This window comes from Choloepus didactylus, chromosome 12 (assembly GCF_015220235.1).
Source record: "Choloepus didactylus isolate mChoDid1 chromosome 12, mChoDid1.pri, whole genome shotgun sequence".
Classification (NCBI taxonomy): Eukaryota; Metazoa; Chordata; class Mammalia; order Pilosa; family Megalonychidae; genus Choloepus; species Choloepus didactylus.
Window position 1 is genome coordinate 41,087,814 of NC_051318.1, and position 25,102 is coordinate 41,112,915.

Below are 25,102 nucleotides of genomic sequence, written 5' to 3' on the forward strand. Positions count from 1 at the left end.
CCTGAGACTTGTGAGTGGGTCCCTGTTCAAGGCCTTGCACCCCCTGGTCCTCTGTTGAGGGATGACTGTGCTATGTCACAGGTGAATGCCATCCCCCCAGGGCGGTTCTTGGCTGCTGGGCTGTGTAGGGAGGCTCCCAGTCTGCTCAAATGATGGCTGAATGGGGCTTTGTTAATTCACATTGCTCCACCTTCCCAACTCTGGGACAATCAGCTGAGGTTGCAGGGAAGGCTAATGTCCACGCCCAGTTTTGTGGTGTGTGCCTGTTATTTGAAGCACTTCCGTCACACTGGGTTGTCTGGGGCAGCTCTGGGCTATGGGGCTGGCGATGGGCAGGAGTGTTTCCTTTCCACCAGGATGATGGCTGTGAGCGGACACCCCCCTTTTCTTGGGAAGTTGTGGTGTTTAGTGAATTTTCTCAGCCACTGGATTATTGCCTTTTGTCTCAGAGCTCTCTTAGTTCTGCTCTTGTCTTGACCTGCCCAAATTGCAAGTCTTTAAGGCTTTCTGTATTGGGCTTCTCAGAGTAATTGTTTTAGAAAAAGAAAAAAAGATTTAAAAAAAAAAAAAAAAAGGGCCCTCCTCACAGACCTAATGGGTCATTGAAATGCTAATAGACAAAGCAATTAGGGCCATTAAGGAAAGGTCCACAGGGCAGAGAGATCAGCTTTTCTTCGGGATTTCCATATGAGCCTCAGGGCCTGAGCTCTGCCCTTCCCCTTTCTATGTTCACCAGAACTCCAAAAATCCTCCGCTTTTATTTTGGAGTTTTTCATGCTGTTTTCTTCTATGCCTGTCTCCTCTCTGCTGGGCTGGCTGCTCTCAGATTCTCTGGTGTCTGGTCTCAGTCTATCTATGGTTGGAGTTTGTATCAGTAGAATGAGTTTCTGATAAGGGCTGCCACTGCAGTTCTCCCTTCCCCTTCCTGGTGCTGACAGCCCCTCCCCCCAAGGGACTGAGCCTGGCAGGGAGGGGCGCAGGTCCCCTGGCTGCAAAAACTTACAGATTTCGCTGATCTCAGCAGTTCCACGTGTTCATGAGTGTTGTATGAAGTATGCCCAAAGTCAGATTGCTCTGTGGTGTCCAGTCCACGCAGTTCCTGGCTTTCTACCTACTTTCCTGGAGGAGTAACTAAAACATACAGCTCACCAATCCGCCATCTTGCCCCACCTCCATGACATTCTTTTTAAGTCATGAAGAATGCTTATTGTTAGTTTTGGGTATTTTATCAAAAAGGTACTTAAAGAAAAAATTAAATTGGACTTCTATTTGAAAAAAAACACCTGACCACACCAATCCATGCAGAATCCTCCAAAGAGGATTATGTATAACAAAGCTTTGGTATTAAATATTTGATTATACCTATAAGAAAAAAGTCTATATAAAACATTTGTTGGGATATTCATTTCCCTTATTTTACCATTCCCTTTTTAGGTATTTTTGAGATATCAAATGGGATTGGTAACCCAATTTATAACACCGAACCTACAAAAATAAGGAATCATATGACAATTGCTGGACATATGAACCAAGAATCAATTTGTTTAGAAGAATGGGGACACTTGCATATAGCCACTCAAAACAGCCTTCCTTTTTTTTCCATCTTAAAATACCAAATAATTCCTAGAACTGGCATACATTCATATGTCACTGTGCATATGTCACTGTGCATAAAGTAGCAAATGAACAAGAACTAGTTTAAGAAATCCATGCTTTGTTTCTCATAATACAAGATCTGGTAATCTTCAAAATAATCACATTATCTACTATTCATCCAATATATAATACAGTTCACTATTCAAGCATGACAAATTATTTAAATCTACATATAGAAATACTGGATTTCATTTTAAAACATAACAGTCAAATCATACAAGTTTACTAAAAATTTGAACATTGGATATGGACACTAAGAATCCCAAAACTGTCAAACAATTCAAATATGAGAAAAGCAGCCCTAATAAAGAAAATATGACTACTCTCTGGAGAAAATACATCAGAAAGCCAACTATAAATGAGATTGTAAAACTGTAGTAATGGGAGGCAAAAAGAACAATACCCTCGCCTAGATACAGAATACTTTTTATTCTTGCTTCTAACTAAACCAGGTCTATCTCTTCTTTTATTCAAACATTAGGTGAGCACCTAACAGGTTAAAAATAAAAAGAAGATAGTACCTATCCTCAAGAGATTCACAATCTTTTGAACTAGAACATGACTTTTGGAAAGTCACTAGAGCACTCTATTTCATTCTTTCTAAATGTGAACAGTAGTAGTATGTCCATCCTCATTTCAGAAGTGAGGCTCAACTGAAATGAGAAAGCACCATGATATGTTTAAGTTTCAAATACATGTAGGCAGGATTTTGATTCCTGATTTAGCAAAACTATGTGATAGTGGTTTCTCACCATGTAAATGGAGAAACCTATCATTTCAAACATGCACACCATTTAATCTATTATTTTAGACATGCATTTATGCCAGAGATATCTAAGACACTCTAACGAAATCACATGCTTAGATTCATCATCCTCATAATACCAGATGGTGGGAATGAGGAGCAAGGACTGTTCCACACCTGCATTATAGTTTTCTCTAATGATAAATCACTAAACAAAACTTGTGTCTGACTACTTCATGACACTGAAATAGATGCAAGTGTTTCAGAACGCTATTTAGAAACTTACATCCAACACTTCCTTAAATCCCGCTGTTCCCAACAGATCAAGAATACTTCCCAATCACTTAGTTTCTAATAGATCAAGAATACTTCCCAATCACTTAGTTTCTAATCTTAAAACTTCCACCATGAAATATTTATACATGAGAATTAAAAAAAAAAAAAACAGTGATATCTGTAGCACAAGGAAACATTGATATATGTTGCTATAATATAGTTTTAATATATAAACTTGTTATTGTGTATAAGTGTAATCGCAAAACACTGTGCTCAAAGAGCAATTTTTCATAAATGAAAATGGAAGAAAGGGTGTCACAATCATAAATGTCAACTGTAGCATAATAAAAATTGATGCATTAACATACATAATACTATTACCAAATTCTATTACAAACTTCAACAATAATTTCTTCATCACAGAAGTTAAAGAAATAAAGTACATTACTAAAATTTAGAAGTTAGTTAGGTATAAACATTTTGATGAATACTTTTTATGTAGTCATAGTCTAAAGCAATGTATTAAAACACGGATGTTATTTTAGCACAAAGAATCAGCACTAATGAGAGCTTACATTTTAAAATAGCACAGTTGTATGATCTATAGCAGTAAGTGCATCATAACTTGTTATTCTAGAATCAGGAGACCTAGAAACCTAGGTTTTAGTACTGACCCTCATTAACTCACTGTCATCTGGAGCAGTTAACATGGCCATACTAAACATTCAACTTTTGCTAAATGAGCAGCTACAGTTCTTTCTGCTAGACATACATCTCACAGGCCATGACACCACACGACCCTATCAGCATCTGTAATTTAAATTTTCTACAGTTCATCATATACAATCAATGTTTTACATAAACTAAAATGGTAAATATATGCAAACTACACAAGTCTTCCTCAGAAATTATGATGTAGAACCATTTGAGAATCAGTTAGTTGTCAAATTATGATAAACAAAATGACATTGCTATTTGAATTCTGAATGCACTACTAGTGTTTCATCCCCCCTTTACTGAATTTCACAAATAAATTACCATGTTTCAGTTTTACTGATTTGATGTTTTACAGGGTATTTGGGGAAAAGCAATCTGAAGGATTTTTGTATTGGAGAATTTAAGCTGAAGAAAAATAAGCAGTCATTTTAGACAACTTTAATAATATGCCATTGCCCTTGTTTCTGCTAAATGTGAAACTAAAGAAAACAAATGATAAAGCATAAAAAAGGAAGAAGGTGTAAGTTTCTATAAATATTCTTGTGGTAGAAGGGAAGAATCAATATTTAGAAATTTCCTAGGGCAATAACTGAAAAATTTCATCACCCTGCTGCAGCATTAAAGGCAGTTTGAATCCCCAGAAAAAGCCTTGGTAATAAAATGGTCATATTAAATGGTCACTAGTGAAAAGAAATTTCTGAAAATTGTTGTGCCAAATAACAACCACTTCTCAAAAGAGAGCTGTATGAGTGTGATTGTGAAGATCTTGTGGATCACACCCCCTTTATCTAGTGTATGGATGAGTAGAAAAATGGGGATAAAAACTAAAGGATAAATGGGGTGGGATGGGGGGATGATTTGGGAGTTCTTTTTTCACTTTTATTTTTTATTCTTGTTCTGGTTCTTTCTGATGTAAGGAAAATGTTCAGAGATAGACTGTGGTGATGAACGCATAACTATGTTACCATACTGTGGACAGTGGATTGTATACCATGGATGATTGTATGGTGTGTGAATGTATTTCAATAAAATTGAATTTAATTAAAAAAAAAAAAGAGAGAGAGAGAGCTGTATGTCAGGGTTCTCCAGAGGAACAGAACCAAGAGGATTTAAATACATACAAAAGACTTATTTTAAGGAATTGGTTCACATGATTGTGGGACTGGAGAGTCCAAAATTCATAGGGCAAGCCAGCAGGCTGGAAACTTAGGCAGGAATTTATCTTGCAGTCTTGAGGCAGAATTTCTTCTTCTCAGGAAACCTCAGTCTTTGCTCTAAGGGCCTTGGATGAGGACTACACTTTATTTAAAGTCAACTGATTGCAGATGTTAACCACATCTACAAAAGACCTTCACAGCAACATCTAGATCAGTGTTTGACCAAACAACTAGGCACCACAGCCCAGCCAAGCTGACACATAAAATTAACCATCGGAAGAGTTAATCACTGAAGCAGCAAAAATCTTCCTAATAGAAGCTCCACATGGTTAAGAAAACCCTGTTGATGCTTATGAAATTAAGATAGCAGAGTGAGCCACTCCAGGGATCCATCCCTGCACAGAAGCTTTAAGCAACAATTAAGAGCTGGTAGAACTATCTTTTTCAAACCACCAAAAACCATTAAAAGGTTGCAGAAACAGGGCAAGTGCCAAATCAAGAAAAAGGCAACTTAAAAACTATACGACCTTGTGGTACCCTGGCTGGCTCCTCTCGTATTCCCTTACCAAACTCTGCACAGAGCCAGCCCGAGCTCTCAGTGTGGGTCTCTGCTCCTGGTTCCAGAGGGAGTGGAGTAACCTGCATGTACGTTCTAGAAGCATATAAGTCTGGCACAATCTGTCTGATGGCAGCCTGAAGGATTAAACCAGGACACTTGTCATAGGATTGCCATTCCAGAACTAGACTTGTGTGTAGATGGACAGCTCACAGAGCTCTCCAGCTCTCATAAAGAACACTGGAGAAGAATAGTTAAATCGCAGCTGCCTGGGGCAAGGGTTTGCTGGCTGTGGGACATATTATGCAGTGTTCTGGACCATGAGAGTCTCACCAACATGGAAGAGGCAATGAACAGCAGGATCTCCCAAGGGCATCAAAGTAATTATTATATTGATGATCCTAAGTCACCAAGAAAATTAAACTGTATTCAGTGAAATCTGTTTAAGAAGGCAAAAAATATACATAAAAAATTATTCTGTTCAAAATCATCTTGAATTATTCTTGGTACTTAGAGTAATAAATCTTAGTTACCTATAAAGTGCTCTTATATTACATACATTTGCATTAAAGTGTTACACATTTATTTTATTAGCTTATTTACCAAGAATCATGTATTTTTAATGTTTTAAACATTTAAAAATTAATGTTTATCTTAAATGTTACCCAAAAAAGAGCCAGAAATTACAATTCACTAAGACCATCACTGAGTATTTTAGTCTAAGATACGAACCTACTGCAGCATGAAACTGAGATAAGGCATCAGCTAGCTGTCCAGCTGCAAGTAATTTCTTTCCCAATTCAAGATGTTTCTCAACATCAGCATTTACTCCACATTCAGCACCTAAAAACAAATAACAAAAAAGTTAACTTCCCACTTATCAAAATGCAATTCTAAGAAACAAAAAGTTAAAAAATAATTATCTGTAAGAAGATGGCAGAGTAGGAAGATCCAGGAGTCAGTCCCACCACCAAAACAACTATTGAACTGGAAGGAACTATCTGAATTAACCACACTGAAACTCCAGAGTCTAGGGGAACACTGTACAGAGGGGAGAGGGAGGAAGAGGCTGGTAAATTGCGACAAAGACTGGTGAATTTCACCCTCCCTGCAGCAGCTACCATTTTGTAGCAGGCAGCAGTGGAGACTGGAGGTCCAGCTCTTGGCTCAGCTTGCTGGTGCCAGGGTGGGACATAAAAAACTAATTCTCCAAACTTGGGGGATTTGTGTTTTGATCCTAGATCTCTAGCTTTAAACAGCTACTTCAGATCTCTGAGAACCCATTTTGTTCTGAGGGCAGCCATTGTTCCAACCCCCTTGAGGCAAAGGTGGCAGAGGAATCATAAAAGAAAATAACCTTCCTCAAAACTAGAGAAAACTGTTAAAGGACTCCCTTAACCTGGCAAGTGCGGAATTACAAAAGGGCAAGTGATGAATTAAGAAAAGGAAGCTTAAACAGCCAGAGAAAAAGCTCCTGACGCCCTGGCTGGCCCCTCCTCCGCCCCCTCCACAACACAGGGTTGAGCCAACTTGCACTCCCCTTGTGGATCCCTGGCCCTGTTCCCAAGGGGGCAGAGAGGCCCCTGTGTGCATACTAGGATGCAGGATGCATGTATGTCAGTGCCAATCTATCTGGTAGAAGACTAAGAAACTGAGCTGGGGAACTTATCTCAGGCTCCCTGCCCCAGAGTTTGTCCTGAGGACAGAAAAAGAAGCTTTCTGCAGACAACTGGGACAGTGTGACAAACAATTAAGTTTAACCAGTCTTGGGCAAAGGACTATCTGCATTAAGTCACAAAAAAGAGCACCCAGGAGCAGAGTTCTGTTCCAAAGAGAGGAGAGAAGGTATTCACTCAAACTCCTGTGGACTGCAAATGGAGCATTCCTGGAACCTCTAGTGAACACAGGCCCAAGAGAAGAAGCTCCCTGGACCTGGCTCCAATCAGGATCAGATAAGACAGAAGATCTGCACTTCCCATTTGCCTCAAGTTGATCTGACTGACAGGAGGGCTAAGCTCTGAATGAGATCATCAGCCAAAGAGAGTGAAAGGTGCTTTTTGCCTTGGTTTGTTTGTTTTGATTAGCTCCTGACATAAAATAATAATAATAATAATAATCTCTATCATATACCTAGTTGGATACAAACTTAAGGGACAACCCAAGGACTAAATCCTGAGAATTAATACTTTGAAATATTAAAATATACACAGTACAACAAAAGATTACAAGGCAAACAAAGAAACAGGAAATGATTGCCCATCCAAAGGAACAAGATAAAACCCAGAATCCTACAAAGAAAAGGATCACACTTTGTACACACTGGACAGAGACTTTAAAATAATGATCCTCAATATGTTCAAGGAGATAAAGGAAAACATGGAAAAAGAACTAAAGGATATGAGGAAAACAACAAATGAACAACATAGGAATCTCTCCAGAGAAATAATGGAATTCAAGAACACAAATATCTGAAATGAAAAAGTCCCTAGATGGTTTCAACAGCAGAATGAGGTGGCAGAAGAGAGAATCAGTGAACTTGAAGACAAGACAAATGAAATGATTCAGGCTAAGGACCAGAAAGATAAAACAAAAAAAGGAAAGAACAGAGCCTAAGAGACATAAGGGACACCATCACGGGTACTGATATATGCATTGTGGGAGTCCCAGAAGGAGAAGAAAGAGAGAAAGGGGCAGAAGAAATATTTCAAGATATAATGGGAGAAAACTTCCCAAATTTGATGAAAGACATGAATACGTGCATTCAAGAAGTCCAATGAACCTGAAAAAGGACAAATTAAAAAACAACCATGCCCAGACACACAGTAATCAAAGTGTCCAATGCCAAGGACAAGAAGAGAGTTCTGAAAGCTGCAAAAGAAAAGTGACAAGTTATGTACAAGGGAATGCCAATAAGAGTAACTGTCAATTTGTCCTCAGAAACCATGGAGGCAAGAAGGCAATGATAAGAAATACATAAAGTGCCAAAAGAAAACAATTGTCAACCAAGAATTTTGTATCTGGCCACACTTTCTTTCAAAAATCAGGGAGTGATCAAGACATTCCCAGATAAACAAAACCCAAGAGAGTTCATAACAACTAAACTTGCCCTATAAACAATGTTAAAGGAAGTTCTTCAGACTGAAAAGAAAGGACAATAGACAGTGGATCAAAGTAAAATAAAGAAAAAGGTGGGAAAAGATGGCAGCATGGTGAGGTGTGGAATATAGTTACTCCTCTAGGGCAAATGGTAAACAGACAGAAACTGTCTGGAACAACTGTTCGGGGGACTTCTGTGACTGGATACACATTGTATACCAGTCTGAAAAGGGGGGAACAGATGAAATTGCAGCAAAGAACCCTGGCCAGGGGGCTGCTATCCCTCCCCCACTGGCACAGAAGACTGTCTTGAAGCTGGTTCCTCAGGAGAAAAAAGAAACAGTGTCTTCTGGTGGCCAGGAGTTGGGAAATTTTCAGTGATTATTTCTTCTATTACTCTTTCTGCCCCTTTTCCCCTCTCTTCTCCCTCTGGGACACCCATAACACATATATTTGTGTACTTCATGTTGTCACTCAGCTCCCTAAGACCCTGCTCATATTTTTCCATTCTTTTCACCATCTGTTCTTTCATGTGTATGAATTCAAATGTCTGGTCTTTCAATTCAGGGATCCTTTCTTCTGGCTGTTCAAATCTACTGTTGTATCCCTCCATTGTCTTTTTCATCTCCTCCATTATGCTCTTCATTCCCATAAGTTCTGCCATTTCTTTTTTCAAGTTTATGAATTCTTCTTTATGGTCATCCAGTGTCTTCCTTATATCCTTCATCTCTTCTACTATATCTTCCCTCAGTTCTCTGACTTGATTTTTTAATTGATTTAGGAGATTTGTTTGAACATCCTTAATTAGTTCTTTCTTCAGTTCATTGAGTTGATTTAGCATTAGTTGCCTCAACTCCTATATCTTGGTTTAACTATTAGTTTGTGCCTTTGGGTGGTCCATATTTTTGTGTTTCCTAGTATGGCTCATTATCTTGAGCTGTCTAGGCATCTGACTTTCTTCATTAGTTTATTCTGGAGCTCATTTTCACTCTTTTACCTAGGGTATTCTTGTTGGTTGGCTTTGTGCTCTAACCTTTGGTGTTCAGTTCAGCTTATTCTAGGCTTCTAATTTAGGTTCTATTTAGTTTATCAGAGTTTTTCACCTCTTGTTTTTATGTTTCTTGTCCTGCCTCTAAGTAGCCTTTTTGTGTGCAGGTCTCCTCAGATATGGTCAACCCCAGTCAGGTTTTCCCAGCCAGAGAGGCCCAGGTCTCAGGAGGAGGGTATGGACTTTCCTTGAGAATGAGACCCTCCTTTGAGGCCTTTAGACTCTGTGATTTTCCAGTGCTGTCCAGCAGGTGGTGCCTGCCAGCCCGCAGCTCACCCACCAGTTGAGGAGGTGTGGAGCCTTTAGTTCTCCAGGTGACCCTGACCCTGTTGGGGGCATGGCTGACTGAAGTTGATTTCTGAATTCCAGCCTCAAAATTCATGAGGCAAACACTGAGAACATTGAATGGAGATGTAGATAACCCTACAATAATAGGTGGAGACTTCAATACACCACTCTCATCAATGGATAGAACATCTAGACAGAGGATCAATAAGGAAACAGAGATGTTGAATTGTACGATAAATGAACTAGGCTTGACAGACATTTATAGAACACTACACCTCACAACAGCAGGATACACATTTTTCTCAAGTGCCCATGGAACAGTCTTGAGCATAGACCACATGCTGGGTCACAAAGCAAGACTCAAAAAATTAAAAAATATTGATATTATAAAAAACACTTTCTCGGATCATAACGGAATGAAGTTGGAAATAAATAACAGGCAAAAGACTGTAAAATTCACAAATACATGGAGACTAAACAACACACTCTTAGAAAACCAGTGGGTAAAGGAAGAAATTACAAGAGAAATTAGTAAATACTGTGAGGCAAATGACAATGAAAACACAACATATCAAAACTTACGGGATGCAGCAAAGGTGGTGCTGAGAGGGAAATTATTGCCCTAAATGGCTATATTAAAAGAGAGACCAAAAATTGAGAAATTAACTGTCCACCTGGAGGAACTAGAGAAAAAACAGCAAACTAACCCCAAATCAAACAGAAGGAAAGAAATAATGATTAGAGCAGAAATAAATGAAACTGAAAACAGGAAAACAATAGAGAGAATCAACAAAACCAGAAGTTGGAGAAAATCAACAAAATTGATGGACCCCTAGCTAGGCTAACAAAAAAAAAAAGAAAGAAAAAAAGCGGGGGGGGGGGGATGCAAATAAATGCAATCAGAAACAGGAAAGGAAACATAACTACTTACCCTGCAGAAATAAAGGAGATAATGAGAAGATACTATGAGTAACTATATGCTAATAAACTAGACAACTTACATGAAATGGACAACTTGCTAGAAAAGCATAAACAACCAACATTGACACGAGAAGAAATAGACGACTTCAACAAACCAATCACAAGTAAAGAGACTGAGTCAGTCATCAAAAAGCTCCCAAAAAAGAAAAGCCCAGGACCAGATGGCTTCACATGTGAACTCTACCAAGCAGTCAAGAAAGAATTAATACCAATCCTGCTCAAACTCTTCAAAAAAATTGAGGAGGACGGAAAGCTACCCAACTCATTCTACAAAGCCAACATCACCCTAATACCAAAATCAGACAAATATACTACGAAAAAAATTATAGACCAAATCACTTTAATGAATATAGATGCAAAAATCCTCAACAAAATACTCGCAAATTGAATCCAGAACACATTAAAAGAATTATACACTACGACCAAGTGGGGTTTATTCCAGGTATGCAAGGCTGGTTCAACACAAGAAAATCAATTAATGTAATACACCACATCAATAAATCACATCAGAAGAACCAAATGATCATCGTGATGTAGGCAGAAAAGGCCACTTGACAGAATTCAACATCCTTTCTTGATGAAAACACTTCAAAAGATAGGAATAGAAGGGAATTTTCTCAATATGACAAAGGCAATATATGAAAAACCCACAGCTAACATTGTACTCAATGGGGAGACACTGAAAGCTTTCCCTCTAAGATCAGGAACAAGACAGGGAGGCCCACTATCACCATTATTATTCAACATTGTGCTGGAAATTCTAGCTAGAGCAATTAGGCAAGAAAAAGAAATAAAAGGCATCCAAATTGGAGTGGAAGAAGTAAAAGCTGCACTGTTTGCTGATGACATGATTCTATATACAGAAAATCCAGAAAAATCTACAGCAAAGCTATTAGAACTAATCAGTGAGTACAGCAAAGTGGCAGGCTATAAGAGCAATGCACAAAAATCTGTAGTGTTCTTATACACAAGTACTGTGCAACAAGAGGAGAAAATAAAAAAAATTCCATTTACAATAGCAACCAAGAGTATCAAGTATTTAGGAATAAACTTAACAAAGGCCACAAAAGACATATACAAAGAAAACTATAAGAAACTGCTAAAAGAAATCGAACAGGACCTAAAAAAGTGGAAGAACATATCATGTTCACGGATTGAAAGACTAAATATAATAAAGATGTCAAGTCTACTGAAACTGATTTATACATTCAATGCAATACCAATTAAAATCCCATAGACTTATTTGCAGAAATAGAAAAACCAATAACCAAATTTCTTTGGAAGGGCAAGGCGCACCAAATAGCCAAAAATATCTTGTGAAAGATGAACGACGTGGGAGGTCTCACACTACCTGACTTTGAAGCATATTAGAAAGCTACAGTGCTCAAAACAGCATGGTACTGTCATAGGCTAGATACACCGACCAATGGAATTGAATTGAGTGTTCAAAAAGACTCTTGCATCTATGGACAATTGATCTTTGATAAGGCAGTCAAGCCAGCAACTGGTACAGAGCAGCCTCTTCAGTAAATGGTGTTTGGAGAACTGTATATCCATTTCCAAAAGAATGAAAGAGGACCCTTATCTCACACCTTATACAAAAATTAACTCAAAATGGATCAAAAACTTAAATATTAGTGCTAAGACCATAAGACTCTTAGAAGAAAATGTAGGGCAATTTCTTAAAGATCTTTTGATAGGAGGTAGTTTCCTAGAACTTACATCCAAAGCGCCAGCAACCAAACAACAAATAGACAAACAGAATCTCCTCAAAATCAAACACTTTTGTGTATCAAAGGACTTTGTCAGCAAAGTAAAAGGGCAGCCTACACAATGAGAGGCGCTATTTGGAAACCACACATCAGATAAGGGTTTAGTATCCTGAACACATAAAGCGATCCTACAACTCAACAAAAGAAAGACAAACAACCTGATTAAAAAATGGGCAAAAGACATGGACAGAGGAAATACAAATGGCACAAAAAATTTCAAAAAATGCTCAGCTTCACTAGCTATTAGGGAAATGCAAATCAAAACTACAATGAGATATCATCTCACACCTACCAGAATGGCCACTACCCAAAAAGGAGAAAATTAACAAGTGCTGGAGAGGATGTGGAGAAAGAGGCACACTTATTCACTGTTGGTGACAATGCAGAATGGTGCAACCACTCTGGAAGACAGTGTGGCAGTTCCTCAGGAAGCTAAGTATAGATTTGCCATATGACCCAGCTATTCCATGCTAGGTATATACTCAGAGGAACTGAAAGTTAAGACACGAATGGACATTTGTAAACCGATGTTTATCGCAGCATTATTCACAATAGCTAAGAGATGGAAACAGCCCAAATGTCCATCAATGGACGAGTGAATAAACAAACTATGGTACATATACACAATGGAATATTATGCAGCTGTAAGAACAAACACACAGAACATATAATAACGTGGATGAATCTTGAAGACATTATATTGAGTGAAGTTAGCCAGAAACAAAAGGACAAATACTGTATGGTCTCATTAATGTGAACTAACATTAGTGAGCAAACTTTGAGAGTTAAGAGCTGATAACACAGGCTACCAGGACATAGAAAGAGGCTAGAGATAGGGAATTTGACGCTGGAGGACTACAGAATGTTCAGCAGGCTTGATTGTATAGACCTAGAAATTGATGCTGAAGGACTACAGAATGTTCAGCAGGCTTGACTACATAAACTCAGAAATGGATAGTATAATACTGTGTGATGGCAGCACAATACTGTAACTACACTGAGCAAAGATGTCCATGAGTTAAGCTGAAAGAAGTGGGCTAGGAGCATGTATGACTCCTGAGGTAAAGAGAAGATAAAGCCTAGGACTTTAACTTAGCAAAAACTGGAGTGGTCAATGATTGTGACTAAATGTACAAATATAAAACTGTTCTTGCATGGGGGAGAACAAATGAATGTCAACCATGCAAAATATTGGAAAGGGGATGGTAGTGGGGAAAAAATACAATCAAAGCAAACTGGAGTCTGTGGTCAACAGTAACATTGTAATATGCTTCCATTAAATGTAACAAAGTCAATATACCAAAGCTAAATAAGTATGAGAGGGGGATATAAGGTAGGGATATGGGATTCTTAGTAATGGTGGTTTTGTCTGACCCTAGTGTTGTATGACATTTTATTGTTCTTTTTTATTATCTTTTCTATTATTCATTAAAAAACACTTTTTTTCATAGTAATCACTATGTTCAAGTGCTGACTGAAGTAATAAATGCACAACTGTATGAGCATACGATGAACAACTGATTGTATACCGTCAATAATTATATGGGATGTGAATATAGCTCTATTAAATTGCATGGAAAAATATAAACAGCGATAAAAGTGCTGGAGAAAACATCAAGAGAGGGATGTACATATTTACTGTTGGTTAGGAGGCATAATGGTATAGTCTTTCTGGAGGACAGTGGGGTGGTTCCACACAAAGCTAAGCATGTGGATGCCATAAGGTCCTACAACCTCATTAGGGGGCATACTCAAAGAATCTGACAGCAGGGACGTGAATGGACATTTGCACACTGGTTTTTATGGAGAAAGGATACATGATTTGCAATGGGTGGAAGTGGCCTAAGGGTACATCGACCGAGGAACAGAATGGCGAACTGTGGTGTGTGAGTACAATGAAATATTGAGCTACTGTGAGGAGTGAAGCTGGGAGACACACAACGAGGTGAATGGAACCTGTAGACAGTATTTTGAGTGAACTATGCCAGAAACAAAGGCAAACACTATAATGCCTCACCAATATGGACTAATTACAATGTATAAACTCAGAATTGAACCTTAAAGCACAGCTTATTAGAGGAACACTTATTGTAACTGTCCCTAGATTGTAAGCTCTTACAAAAGTCACATCTATTCCTGAATTGTAATGGCTATCTCCAGATTCCGAGATGCTGATCCCTTTGTTTATAACCTGATCAATCCCTGGAACTTTGGGTATCTGTGTGACACCTGAAACTCAGAGCTAGAACTCAGCAGATACGAATGTCAGTATTAGCACATGCGGCGTCTGTTAAAAAAGATGAAAAATAATCCAGACTTCACTAGAGATATGAATGAAGCAGATGTGGTTACGACTAGGGCAAATTAGGACAAAGAGTAAAGGACAATACTGACTCTTTTAAAACTCCAAATTCCATGTGGGACCAAGAGAAGAGATGTTTAGTTGGTGCAAGATCTGTATTTCCTCAACAATTTAACTTGCACAGTTCATTCAAATACCATAATTACATGGAACTATTAATAGGAAGTGAGATGTGGTAGGTTTGCATAGGTTAGTGTGAAATAGTGACACATCCCAAAGTAATCTGGCCAGAGAATAAAAACATATATGCAGGACCTCCCTGTGGAGCTGGGGGAAAAATGCAGAGGTGCTGGGCTTCCTCACCTGGATTGTTGCTGATATTCTCATAAACATTGAGGACTGGCAGTTTGATGTGCCAAGCCCTCTATCATGGGACTTGCCCTTATGAAGCTCGTCACTGCAAAGGAGAGGCTAAACCTGCTTATAATTGTAAGAGTCTCCCCCTGAGTACCTCTTTATTGCTCAGATGTGGCCCTCTCTCTCTAGCTAAGCCAACTCGGCGGGTGAACTCACTGCCTCCCCACCCTCTACGTGGGATCTGACTCCCAGAGGTGTAAATCTCCCTGGCAACAAGGGATATGACTTCAGGGGATGAATCTGGACCTAACATCATGGGATTGAGAACATCTTCTTGACCAAAAGGGGGATGTGAAATGAAACAAAATGAAGTTTCAGTGGCTGAGACATTCCAAGTGGAGTTGAGAGGTCACTCTTGTGGGCATTCTTATGCACTATATAGATAACACATTTTAGGTTTTAAAGCATTGGAATAGCTAGAAGTAAATACCTGAAACTATCAAACTGCAACCCAGTAGCCTTGACTCTTGAAGACTGCATAGCAATGTAGCTTACAAGAGGTGACAGTGTGATTGTGAAAGCCCTATGGATCACACCCCCTTTATCCGGTGTATGGATGGATGAGTAGAAAAATGGGGACCAAAAACTAAATGAAAAACAGGGTAGGAGGGGGCATGTTTTGAGTACTCTTACTTTTATTTTTTATTCTCATTTTCACTTTTTCTGGTGCAAGAAAAATGTTCAAAAAATAGATTGGGGTAATGAATACACAACTATATCATGGTACAGTGAACAACTGATTATACACTTTGGATGACTATATGCTATGTGAATATATCTCAATAAAATTGAATTTAAAAAACCAGTATGTAAAGAAAAAAAAAAAAAGGCAATGGGGATTTCCATTCCTTCCCCCAATGTAGAAAACATCTTTGTAGGTTTAACGGAAGGTTTTGAAGAACCTAAAAAGACTGATGTTGCTGAATGCGGCCCTGATGGAATTTGAAGCTAACTGGCCTTTGATTACATATAATGTACACATTTTTTTCAATTTTAACTTGGAAATGATTTTCAGATGATATTAAATATTTGTAAATTGTGTTTTTAATTAAACTTTCAAACAATTTAAAAAAAAAAAAAACCCATGGGATGCAGCAAAGGTGATGCTGAGAGGCAAATTTATTGCCCTAAATGCCTATATTAAAAAAGAAGAGCAAAAATTGAGGAATTAACTGTTCACCTGGAGGAACCAGAGAAAGAACAGCAAACTAACCCCAAAGCAAACAGAAGGAAAGAAATAACAAAGATAAGAGCAGAAATAAACGAAATTGAGAACATGTAAACAGTTGAGTGAATCAACAAAACCAGAAGTTGGTTCTCTGAGAAAATCAATAAAACCGATCGACCCTTAGCTAAACTAACAAGAGAAAGAGAGAAAGAGAGAGAGAGAGAGAGAATATGCAAATAAATAAAATCAGAAATGGGATAGGGTACATAATTTCTGACCTGGCAAAAATAAAGGAGATAACGAGAGGATACTATGCACAACTATATGCTAATAAACTAAACAACTTAGACAAAATGGACAACTTCCCAGAAAAGAATGAACAACCAACATTAACTAGAGAATAGACAACCTCAACAAACCAATCACAAGTAAAGAGATTGAATCAGTCATCAAAAAGATCCCAAAAAAGAAAAATCCAGGACCAAATTTGATTTCTACCAAGCATTCAAGAAAGAACTAGCACAAATCCTGCTCAAGCTCTTTAAAAAATTGGAGAGGAGGGAAAGCTACCTAACTCATTCTATGAAGCCAACATCACCCTAACACAAAGATACTATAAGAAAATATAGACCAATCACTTTAATGATTACAGATGCAAAAATCCTCAACAAAATACTCGCAAATCAAATCCAGCAGACCTCTGTCTAGTCTTGATAGAGGTGTGGCTTACACAGGTATAAGCATTTGTCAAAACTCAGCAAATATACACTTAAAATATGTACATTTCATTGTATGCAAATTTTACACCCAAAAAAGCTCTATGCTAAGGTATTTAGGGGCATGTGTACTGCTGTTATTTTGTAATGCCTTTTTAAAAAAGGATTAATGGATGGATGGAAAGATGCTCAGATAGCTATGTGATAAAAACAAGTAAACTAAAACACTAAAGGCAGAATCTGAGTGATGGGTATACAGGTGGACGCTGTAAAATACTTTCGACTTTGCAACATGTTTAACAATAAAATGTTGGAAAGATACACAATACAATAAGTGCTATGACAAAGAGGAGCATATGCACAGGATGTTGTAAGGGCAGAAATTAAGGCACCTAACACCTATAACTAAAATAAAATTTAAAATTCAACTTCTCAGTCACACTAGTCACATTTTAAGTGCTGAATAGCTAGTGGCTAGCATATGGGACTGTGGAGATGATCCAGAACTTCCCATCATCACAGAAAGTTTTATGGGACAGCATTAGGAAGGTTTCCCTGAGGTCTCACCTGAAATCTGAAGGAAAAATGGCAAGGATACCACCTATGTGAAAAGGCTTAGGAGGGAAACCAACATCCCAAACGCAAAGAACATCACATTTAAATGCCCAGAGGTCAGAGAACTAATGAGGTTTCAGGGAAATGAAAGTCAGGTATTCAAGCTAGTTCTCATTTCCATCCTGATTTATTTATTCTGGAATGGGACACTTTCAATACTCTAGATGATTCTAATAAACAGTCAGATTGGAAAGAAGGAAACCAGTTAGGAATCTGTTACAATTATCCAGGCGAGAAAGTGGTGACTTCATCGTGGAATAACAGCAGTGGAAATAGTGAAAAATAGACTGCTTGGAGAAATATTAGCTAGAAAGAAGACGGCATAGGACCTAACGTGGATTGTTTGGACATGGAAGTCAAGAGGGGGAAGAGCAGAAATCAAGGACACCCAAAACAACAACTTGAGCAAATGCTTGCCATTGTAGTCACCAAAGTCAATGAATTCCTTATTTCATCTATTTTTTCATCTTAAAAAGCTGATTGAGAATCACTTTATCTTACTATTTGTTCTACTAAACAAAGAAGCTTTTTCAGATTTTTATATTCCTAGTCTACAGGAACTGTTTTATTACCGTGGCTGCCATTATCTCACTCCCTCTCTCCGTGTTGGATCCTCCCTACAAGAAAGGAAGAAAAATCAGAAGGTAGGGAGGGAGGTAATTTTAACTTTTGTGGACTCAAAAAAGTAAGTTCTGCAGGGCCCTATTTGTTTTAGCCACCAATGTGAAAATGCCTGGCCTATTTAACAGTGTGTTGGTAACATCTGAAGAAATTAGTTGGGGGGTTTGAATGGGCTAGGAACACACTGTTATTTTTGCCACTTAAAATAATAGGTGTAGGCTCCTGCTCTGTGAAAATTCACTATGCAATATATAGGAACCAATTACATTCAGATAGTGAGGGTCACCTATAGATATAATCAATTCCATACCCACATCAAGACATCTAAGAGAGCACATAAACCTACTGCTCAATATGTTCAAATTATGGGAAATAAATTATTCAAATAAATAAAATGCATAATTTTGCTGGAAAAATTCTTTAAAATACACAAATGTTAGGGGGAAAAAATGAAGAAAATGTAAGAACAGGAGGATTAGTGCCCAAAACCATATCCAAACACAATTCCAGGTGTTAGGTCCAAAGCCGTTCAGGAATCCACACAACGCAGCGAGTCATGGTTTAAGTAGAGTTTAAGGTTTATTAGAGGAAGAAAGCAGGCGCCAGCAGAAAAGAAAGGAAGGAAAAATGGCTCCAGCCCTCTATCTGAGAGCATTTTTCAAAGGAAAAAACCATGTTGGGTGTTTGAGGGAAAGGGTCCTACTGAGTGTGTTCTGTGCCTCAATTGGGTGAGTGCTTATCAGTGTCTGAGCTGACTGGTTACTAGGGTTCTAACACACTACTCTTCTCTGATGTGCACTATGTTATCTATGTGGAGGAAGCAGGCCTTTTGGCTTGTTTGTGGTCGTTCATCTTAAGGGCATATCTGATCTTCCCTTGTCCGCCCCCTGGGGTCTAGGCGCCACTGTGACTGGGATTTCTAAAACAGCCTTCAACCCTTAGTTTATGGCCCACCTGGTATCTATGAGATAAGCAGCAGGGCCCCTGAATCAGACATTCTTTCTATATGTTAGACTCTTTTTTCTGGGGTCTGACACCAGGAAGACTGCCACGGAGGTGGCTTCAATTCTTGGAGTACCCCAAGCACTACTGTATCTGATAAAAGGAACATGAAGGAGTCCCAGGGAGGTCCCAACCTCCAGGCAGGCAATTACCATTCTCCCACACTCAAGCATTCAAAGACTGGTCATGGGCAATTATGAAACACCAAAATGAACTTAAAACCAATTCTTACAGAAATTAACACCAAATAAGAGAATTTAGGGGAACAAAGTTAGTGGAGCAGACAGGAAAAAAAAATTCTTAAAATGAATAGTAACTCATATCCTGACAGATTCAAAAGGATGCCAACATTCATAAAAACAGACCATTTAGGTATCTATGTTCTAGCACGGAGAATCCAGTAGAGAACAAGAAAGGTAAACAAGATAATTTCAAATAGTTTAGGGTCATAAGACTAAGGTGACAGACTGCCTGAGAAAAGGAGGCGTACTGCATGTAGATAAAGGAGTCAAAGTCTCCCTGAGAAGATGTTTTAGTTAAAATATGTATAACAAGGTTGAGAAGGGGTAAACGGGGAATCTTGAACAAGAAGCCTCCACCAAGTCAAAATCATGTCCAGGCAAGAACAAAACAAGTCCCAAAGGTCTAAGTAGGCCTAAGCTCAACTTCAAGGAATCTAAAAGGAGGCTGCAGCCAAAATAAGAGGGAGAATGACAGAGAATGGAAGCCAAGATAAGAGGCCTTACAGGCCTCCGTAAGGAATTTAAATTATATTTCAAGTGCAAAGGGAAACCTTTAGAATGGGTTTTAGTCAGGAACTGGCAATCTGATTTACATTTTTAAAAGATCACTTTAGCTGTAGTTTGGAAAAGGGATTGGAGAAAAGCAAGAATGGAAAGAATTGGTGTTGGTGTTAACTAAGGACAGCAAGTTGTATTACATTATGTACAGTTTGATTTCATTTTGCTTTAAAAATACATACTCCATGTATTTCTGTGCAGCTTAACTTTTTCCAGTATGAATGTATTTGTATATTCCTAATATTAAAAAATGTACAAAGTAAACTGAGTAATGCTTTTTATAAAAATGGTGATTAAATAATCACTTGAATAAAAAATTGTTTTGAAAAATATCTTTAAATACTATAGACACACCACATTTTACAATTAAGTCAATTAAGCCAATTAAGTCAGGAAAGAAAAGCAAAATAACCCAGCATCAAATTGTTTTAGTTAAATACATCATGGTTCAAAGATATAGTATTATAATCATATACTGCAGGGCCTACAGGTAATATAGAGTCTAAAATTCAAAACAGTCCTTATCTTTTATAGATATTTAAATATTTGTGAATGACATGATAGAAGTCTTTTACGTCGCAAAATAATCTATGGGTATAGATGAAGTAAGATCTGTCACTAACTGGTAATTGTTGGGAGATGAATACATTGGGATTCATTATACCATTCTCCACTTTTGTATATTCCTGAAATTTTCCATAACAACGTGGTTTTTTATTCCCTTAAAGGACTGGGGGTGGGGGAATGAGAACAGTTGCAGAGAGTGCATTTTTGTTTTTAAAGATAACTTCTAATATAAAATATAGAAGAAACAAAGATCTCGGGTAAGGTTAAAGACATGGGTAGATATAAATGCCAGTACTATTGAATTTTTGGTTTGCAACTCTACTTTTTAATTCCTATAGGATCTAAAAGGCAAATGTATAAAATGTAATGATAAATCAGTGGTTTGGGACTCATAGTATATAAGCACGTAATTTGTGACAAGAACTGTATAAAGGTTGGAGAACAGAGGATATAGGAACATAGTATGTGCATGCTATTCATGTTAAGTTGGTAAATTTAGGTTGTTAAATTTAAGACCCATGAAACTACAAAGAAAATATTGGAGAATATGCAAGTTCATAGAGGCACAAAGTAGAATATACGTCTCCAGGGGTGGGAGGCAGGAACAATGGAGAGTTAATGCATAATGATTGTAGGGTTTCTGTTTGGAGAGAGTGAAAAGTTTTAGTAATGGAATGTGGTAAGGGTACCACATTCCTGTGATTAATACCACTCAATGGGATGCTTGGGAGTAGTTAAGATGGGAATGTTTATGTTGTATATATGTTTCCACAGTTAAAAAAAGAAAAAGAAAAGGCAACTAAAGAGACAATGACAATTAAATGCAATATGTAACCCTGGATGAGGTCTAATAATGGAAAAGGCTCAAAGTGACATTATTGTGAAATATGAAAAAAAATTTGAATACCAACTATAAGCTTTATATCAATGTTAAATGTCTTGAACTTGAAAACTGCACTTAAGATGGTTAGGTTAAGTCAACACCCTTGTTCTTAGAAAATGTACACAGCAGTATTAAGGATTCAAAGAACATGATGTATACACCTACACTCAAGCATTCAGAAAATGGGTTGATAGGCAGACAGATGAACAGACTGATGAATTTATGAATAGAATTTTACAGCAAACATGGCAAAATGTTAATATTGGTGGATCTGGGTATCAGGGGGATGGGGCATGTTGGAATTCTCTGTATAGGCTTTGTATTATTTTTGTAACTGTCCTGTAAGTTTGAAAGTATTTAAAAATTAAAAGTTAGGGAAAAAAAAAAAGGAATGCATTTGCAAAATTCTTTGAATTACTATGTCAAGTTATGTTATCATATTCTCAACCCAGAATGTAAATTGTTCTTCAAACTAAATTTCTCTTGCCTCTAAGGTTAAAAGAGATATCTTGCATATCTCTGGCCCTTCAAATAAAACTTAGATCTTTATTATTTTAACAGTTTTATCCAATATGAGTCCTGTTAAATTATGTATTAGTAACTACCACCTCCTCTATAAGAACTCCTATGGCCCACCCTAATCATCCAGGGAGAATTAGTTATTATTCTTTTGGTAAGCTTTGTTCACATTTCTAGAACAGAATTTGCCACAGTCTAAGAGTTGGTTGTGTAGGCCCCTCTGTCCCCACAACAGATAGTGAGCCTCCTAACTGGGATCTTCCTGATTCTCATCTCACCTTAGTCCAACTCTATCCCCCATGCTGCTGCCAGAGCAATCTTTCCAAAATGCATTTCTACTAAAAATTTTGCAGTGTTTTCACATCGCCTGCTAGATTTGATCTAAACCCCTTTAGATCTAAAGGCAAACAATACTCTTCATGATCGAATTCCATGATGGTCCAGCCTCATCATCCATTACTTTTCCACCTCGTAGTTTATAATGTATGAACCGACTGTACTTCCCAGAACATAGTATGTTATCTCATGTCTTGTCCCTTTGCCTTGTTAATCTATGAAATGACCTTCCCCATTTGCCCATCTGGAAAATTCCTACTCATCCATCAGGATTCTGCCCTCAAATGCTGGCTCCTTTGTGAAATCTTCTCTAACGACTTCAAGACCAGGGGTTGGGGAGGGATGGACTCCTATGATCCTACTGTACTTGTATATCTTCATTCTCACATGTACATGACTTCATTTTGCAGAACCACGATCACAATATATTGACTTTCATAATTAACCTGCCCCTCACAACTCCCAATCCCCAATCCCAATAGAAAGCAAGTTTAAGAAAGTTTCTTTTCTTCCTCATATCACCTATATATTGTCTAGCTATACATTGTTTAAAAGAGACTCACCTTAGACCCAAAGACACAAATAGGTTGAAAGTGAAAGGATGAAAAAAAAATTACAAGCAAAACAGTAACCAAAAGAGACCTAGAATAGCTAAACTAATAACAGACAAAATAAACTTTAAGTCAAAAACTGTTACAAGAGACAAAGGACAATATATATTGGCAAAAGGTTTAATCCACCAAGAAGAAATAACAATCATGAACATTTATGCACCTAATCACAGTGCCAAAACACAAGAGGCAAACATTGACAAAATTGAAGAGAAAAATAAGTCACCTCTTCAGTAATAGCTTGAGACTTCAATATACCACTTTCATCAATGGACAGAACATCTAGACAAAAGATCAGTAAGGAAAGAGAGAATCTGAACAATACTGTAAGTGAACTAAACCTAACAGACACACAGAACAATGCACCCAAAAACAGTAAAACACACATTCTTCTCTAGTGCACATGAATCCTTCTCCAGGACAGATCTCATGTTAAGTCACAAACCAAGTCTCAAAAAATTTTTAAAAGACTAAAATTATACAAAGCATCTTCTCTGACCACAATGGAATGAAGCTATAAACCAACAACAAAGGGAAAACTGGAAATTCCACAAGTATATGGAAGTTAAAGAAACAAACAGTTAATGGGTCAAAGAGGAAATCACAAGGTAAATCAGGAAATATCTTGAGACAATGAAAACAAAAACACAACATATCAAAACTTATGGGACACAGTGAAGGCAGTACTAAGAGAGAACTTATAGCCTTAAGCGCTCACATAACTCACAGCTTTAAGTGCTTACATAATAAAGAGAGAACACAAATCAGAGACTTAAACTCACACCTGGAAGAACTAGACAAAGAAAAACTAAACCCACAACGAGCAGAAGGAAGGAAATAACAAAGAGTAGAGCAGAGATCAATGAAATAGAGAATAGAGAGAACTAATGAAACCAAATTTGGTTCTTGGAAAAGATCAATAAAATCAACAAACCTTTAGCCAGACTGTTAAAGAAAAAAAGAGAGATGATGCAAATAACTAAAACAAGAACAACAGGGGGAATGTTACCACTGAGCCCACATAAACAAAAAATGATTTTTAGAGGCTACTATGAACAACTGTATGCCAACAAATTAGATAACCTAAGTGAAATGGGCAAATTCCTAGAAACACACAAACTACCTCCAGTGACTCAGGGTGAAATAGAAGACCTCAACAGATCATTAACAAGTAAAGACAGTGAAACAGTAATCAAAAATCTCACAACAAAGAAAAGCCCAGGACCAGATTGCTTAACTGGTAAATTTTACCAGACATTCCAAAAAGAATCGACACCAATCCTGCTCAAACTATTCCAAAAAATTAAAGAGGGGGGAATGCTTCCCAACTCATTCTATGAGATCAGCATTAACCTAATACACCAGATAAAGATATCACATGAAAAGAAAATTACAGACCAATATCCCTTATGAATATAGACGCAAAAATCCTCAATGAAATACCAGCAAACTGATCACTAAAACACATTAGAGGATTATACACCATGATCAAGTGGGATTCATCCCAGCAATGTATGGGTGGTCAACATAAGAAAATCAATAAGTGTAATACACCACACTAACTGAATGAAGAAAAAAAAAAAACATACAATCGTCATAACTGATGCAGAAAATGCATTTGACAAAATCCAGCACCCCTTCTTGATAAAAAACACTCAGAAAACTAGGGATAGAAGGACACATTCTCAACATTATAAAGGGCATATATGAAAAACCACAGATAATATACTCAATGGTGAAGGACTGAAAGCTTTCCCTCTAAGATCATGAATAAGATAAGGATGCCCAAAGTCACTGCTGTAATTCAACTTTATACTGTAAGTTCTAGTCGGAGTAATTAGGCAGGAAAAAAGAAATAAAAAAGGCATTCACAAAGGAAGGAAGCAGTAAAACTCTCCATATTTGCAGATGACATGATGCTAAATATAAAATATCCTTAAAAATCCACAAAAAAAAAGCCACTAACACTAACAAATTCAGCAAAGTGGCAGGGTATGAGATCAACATGCAAAAATCAGCCATGTTTCTATACACTAGTGTTCTAGTTTGCTAATGCTGCAGAATGCAAAACACCAGAGATGGATTGGCTTTTATAAAACGGGGATTTATTTCGCTACACAGTTACAGTCTTAAGGCCACAAAGCGTCCAAGGCAACACATCAGCAATCGGGTACCCTCACCGGAGGATGGCCAATGGCCTCCGGAAACCTCTGTTAGCTAGGAAGGCAGCTGGCATCTGCTCCAAAGCTCCGG

General features: G+C 37.7%; 1 protein-coding gene across 1 annotated transcript in view; it reads right to left on the reverse strand.

Annotated features, from left to right (window-relative positions):
* Nucleotides 1-25,102, reverse strand: part of DNAJC3 (DnaJ heat shock protein family (Hsp40) member C3) — a 132,059-nt gene that overhangs the window by 95,023 nt on the left and 11,934 nt on the right. Inside the window, exon 2 of the mRNA XM_037799693.1 lies at nucleotides 5,840-5,950. Within this exon, the coding sequence (XP_037655621.1) occupies nucleotides 5,840-5,950 (111 nt within the window). The remainder of the gene's footprint in view (nucleotides 1-5,839; nucleotides 5,951-25,102) is intronic.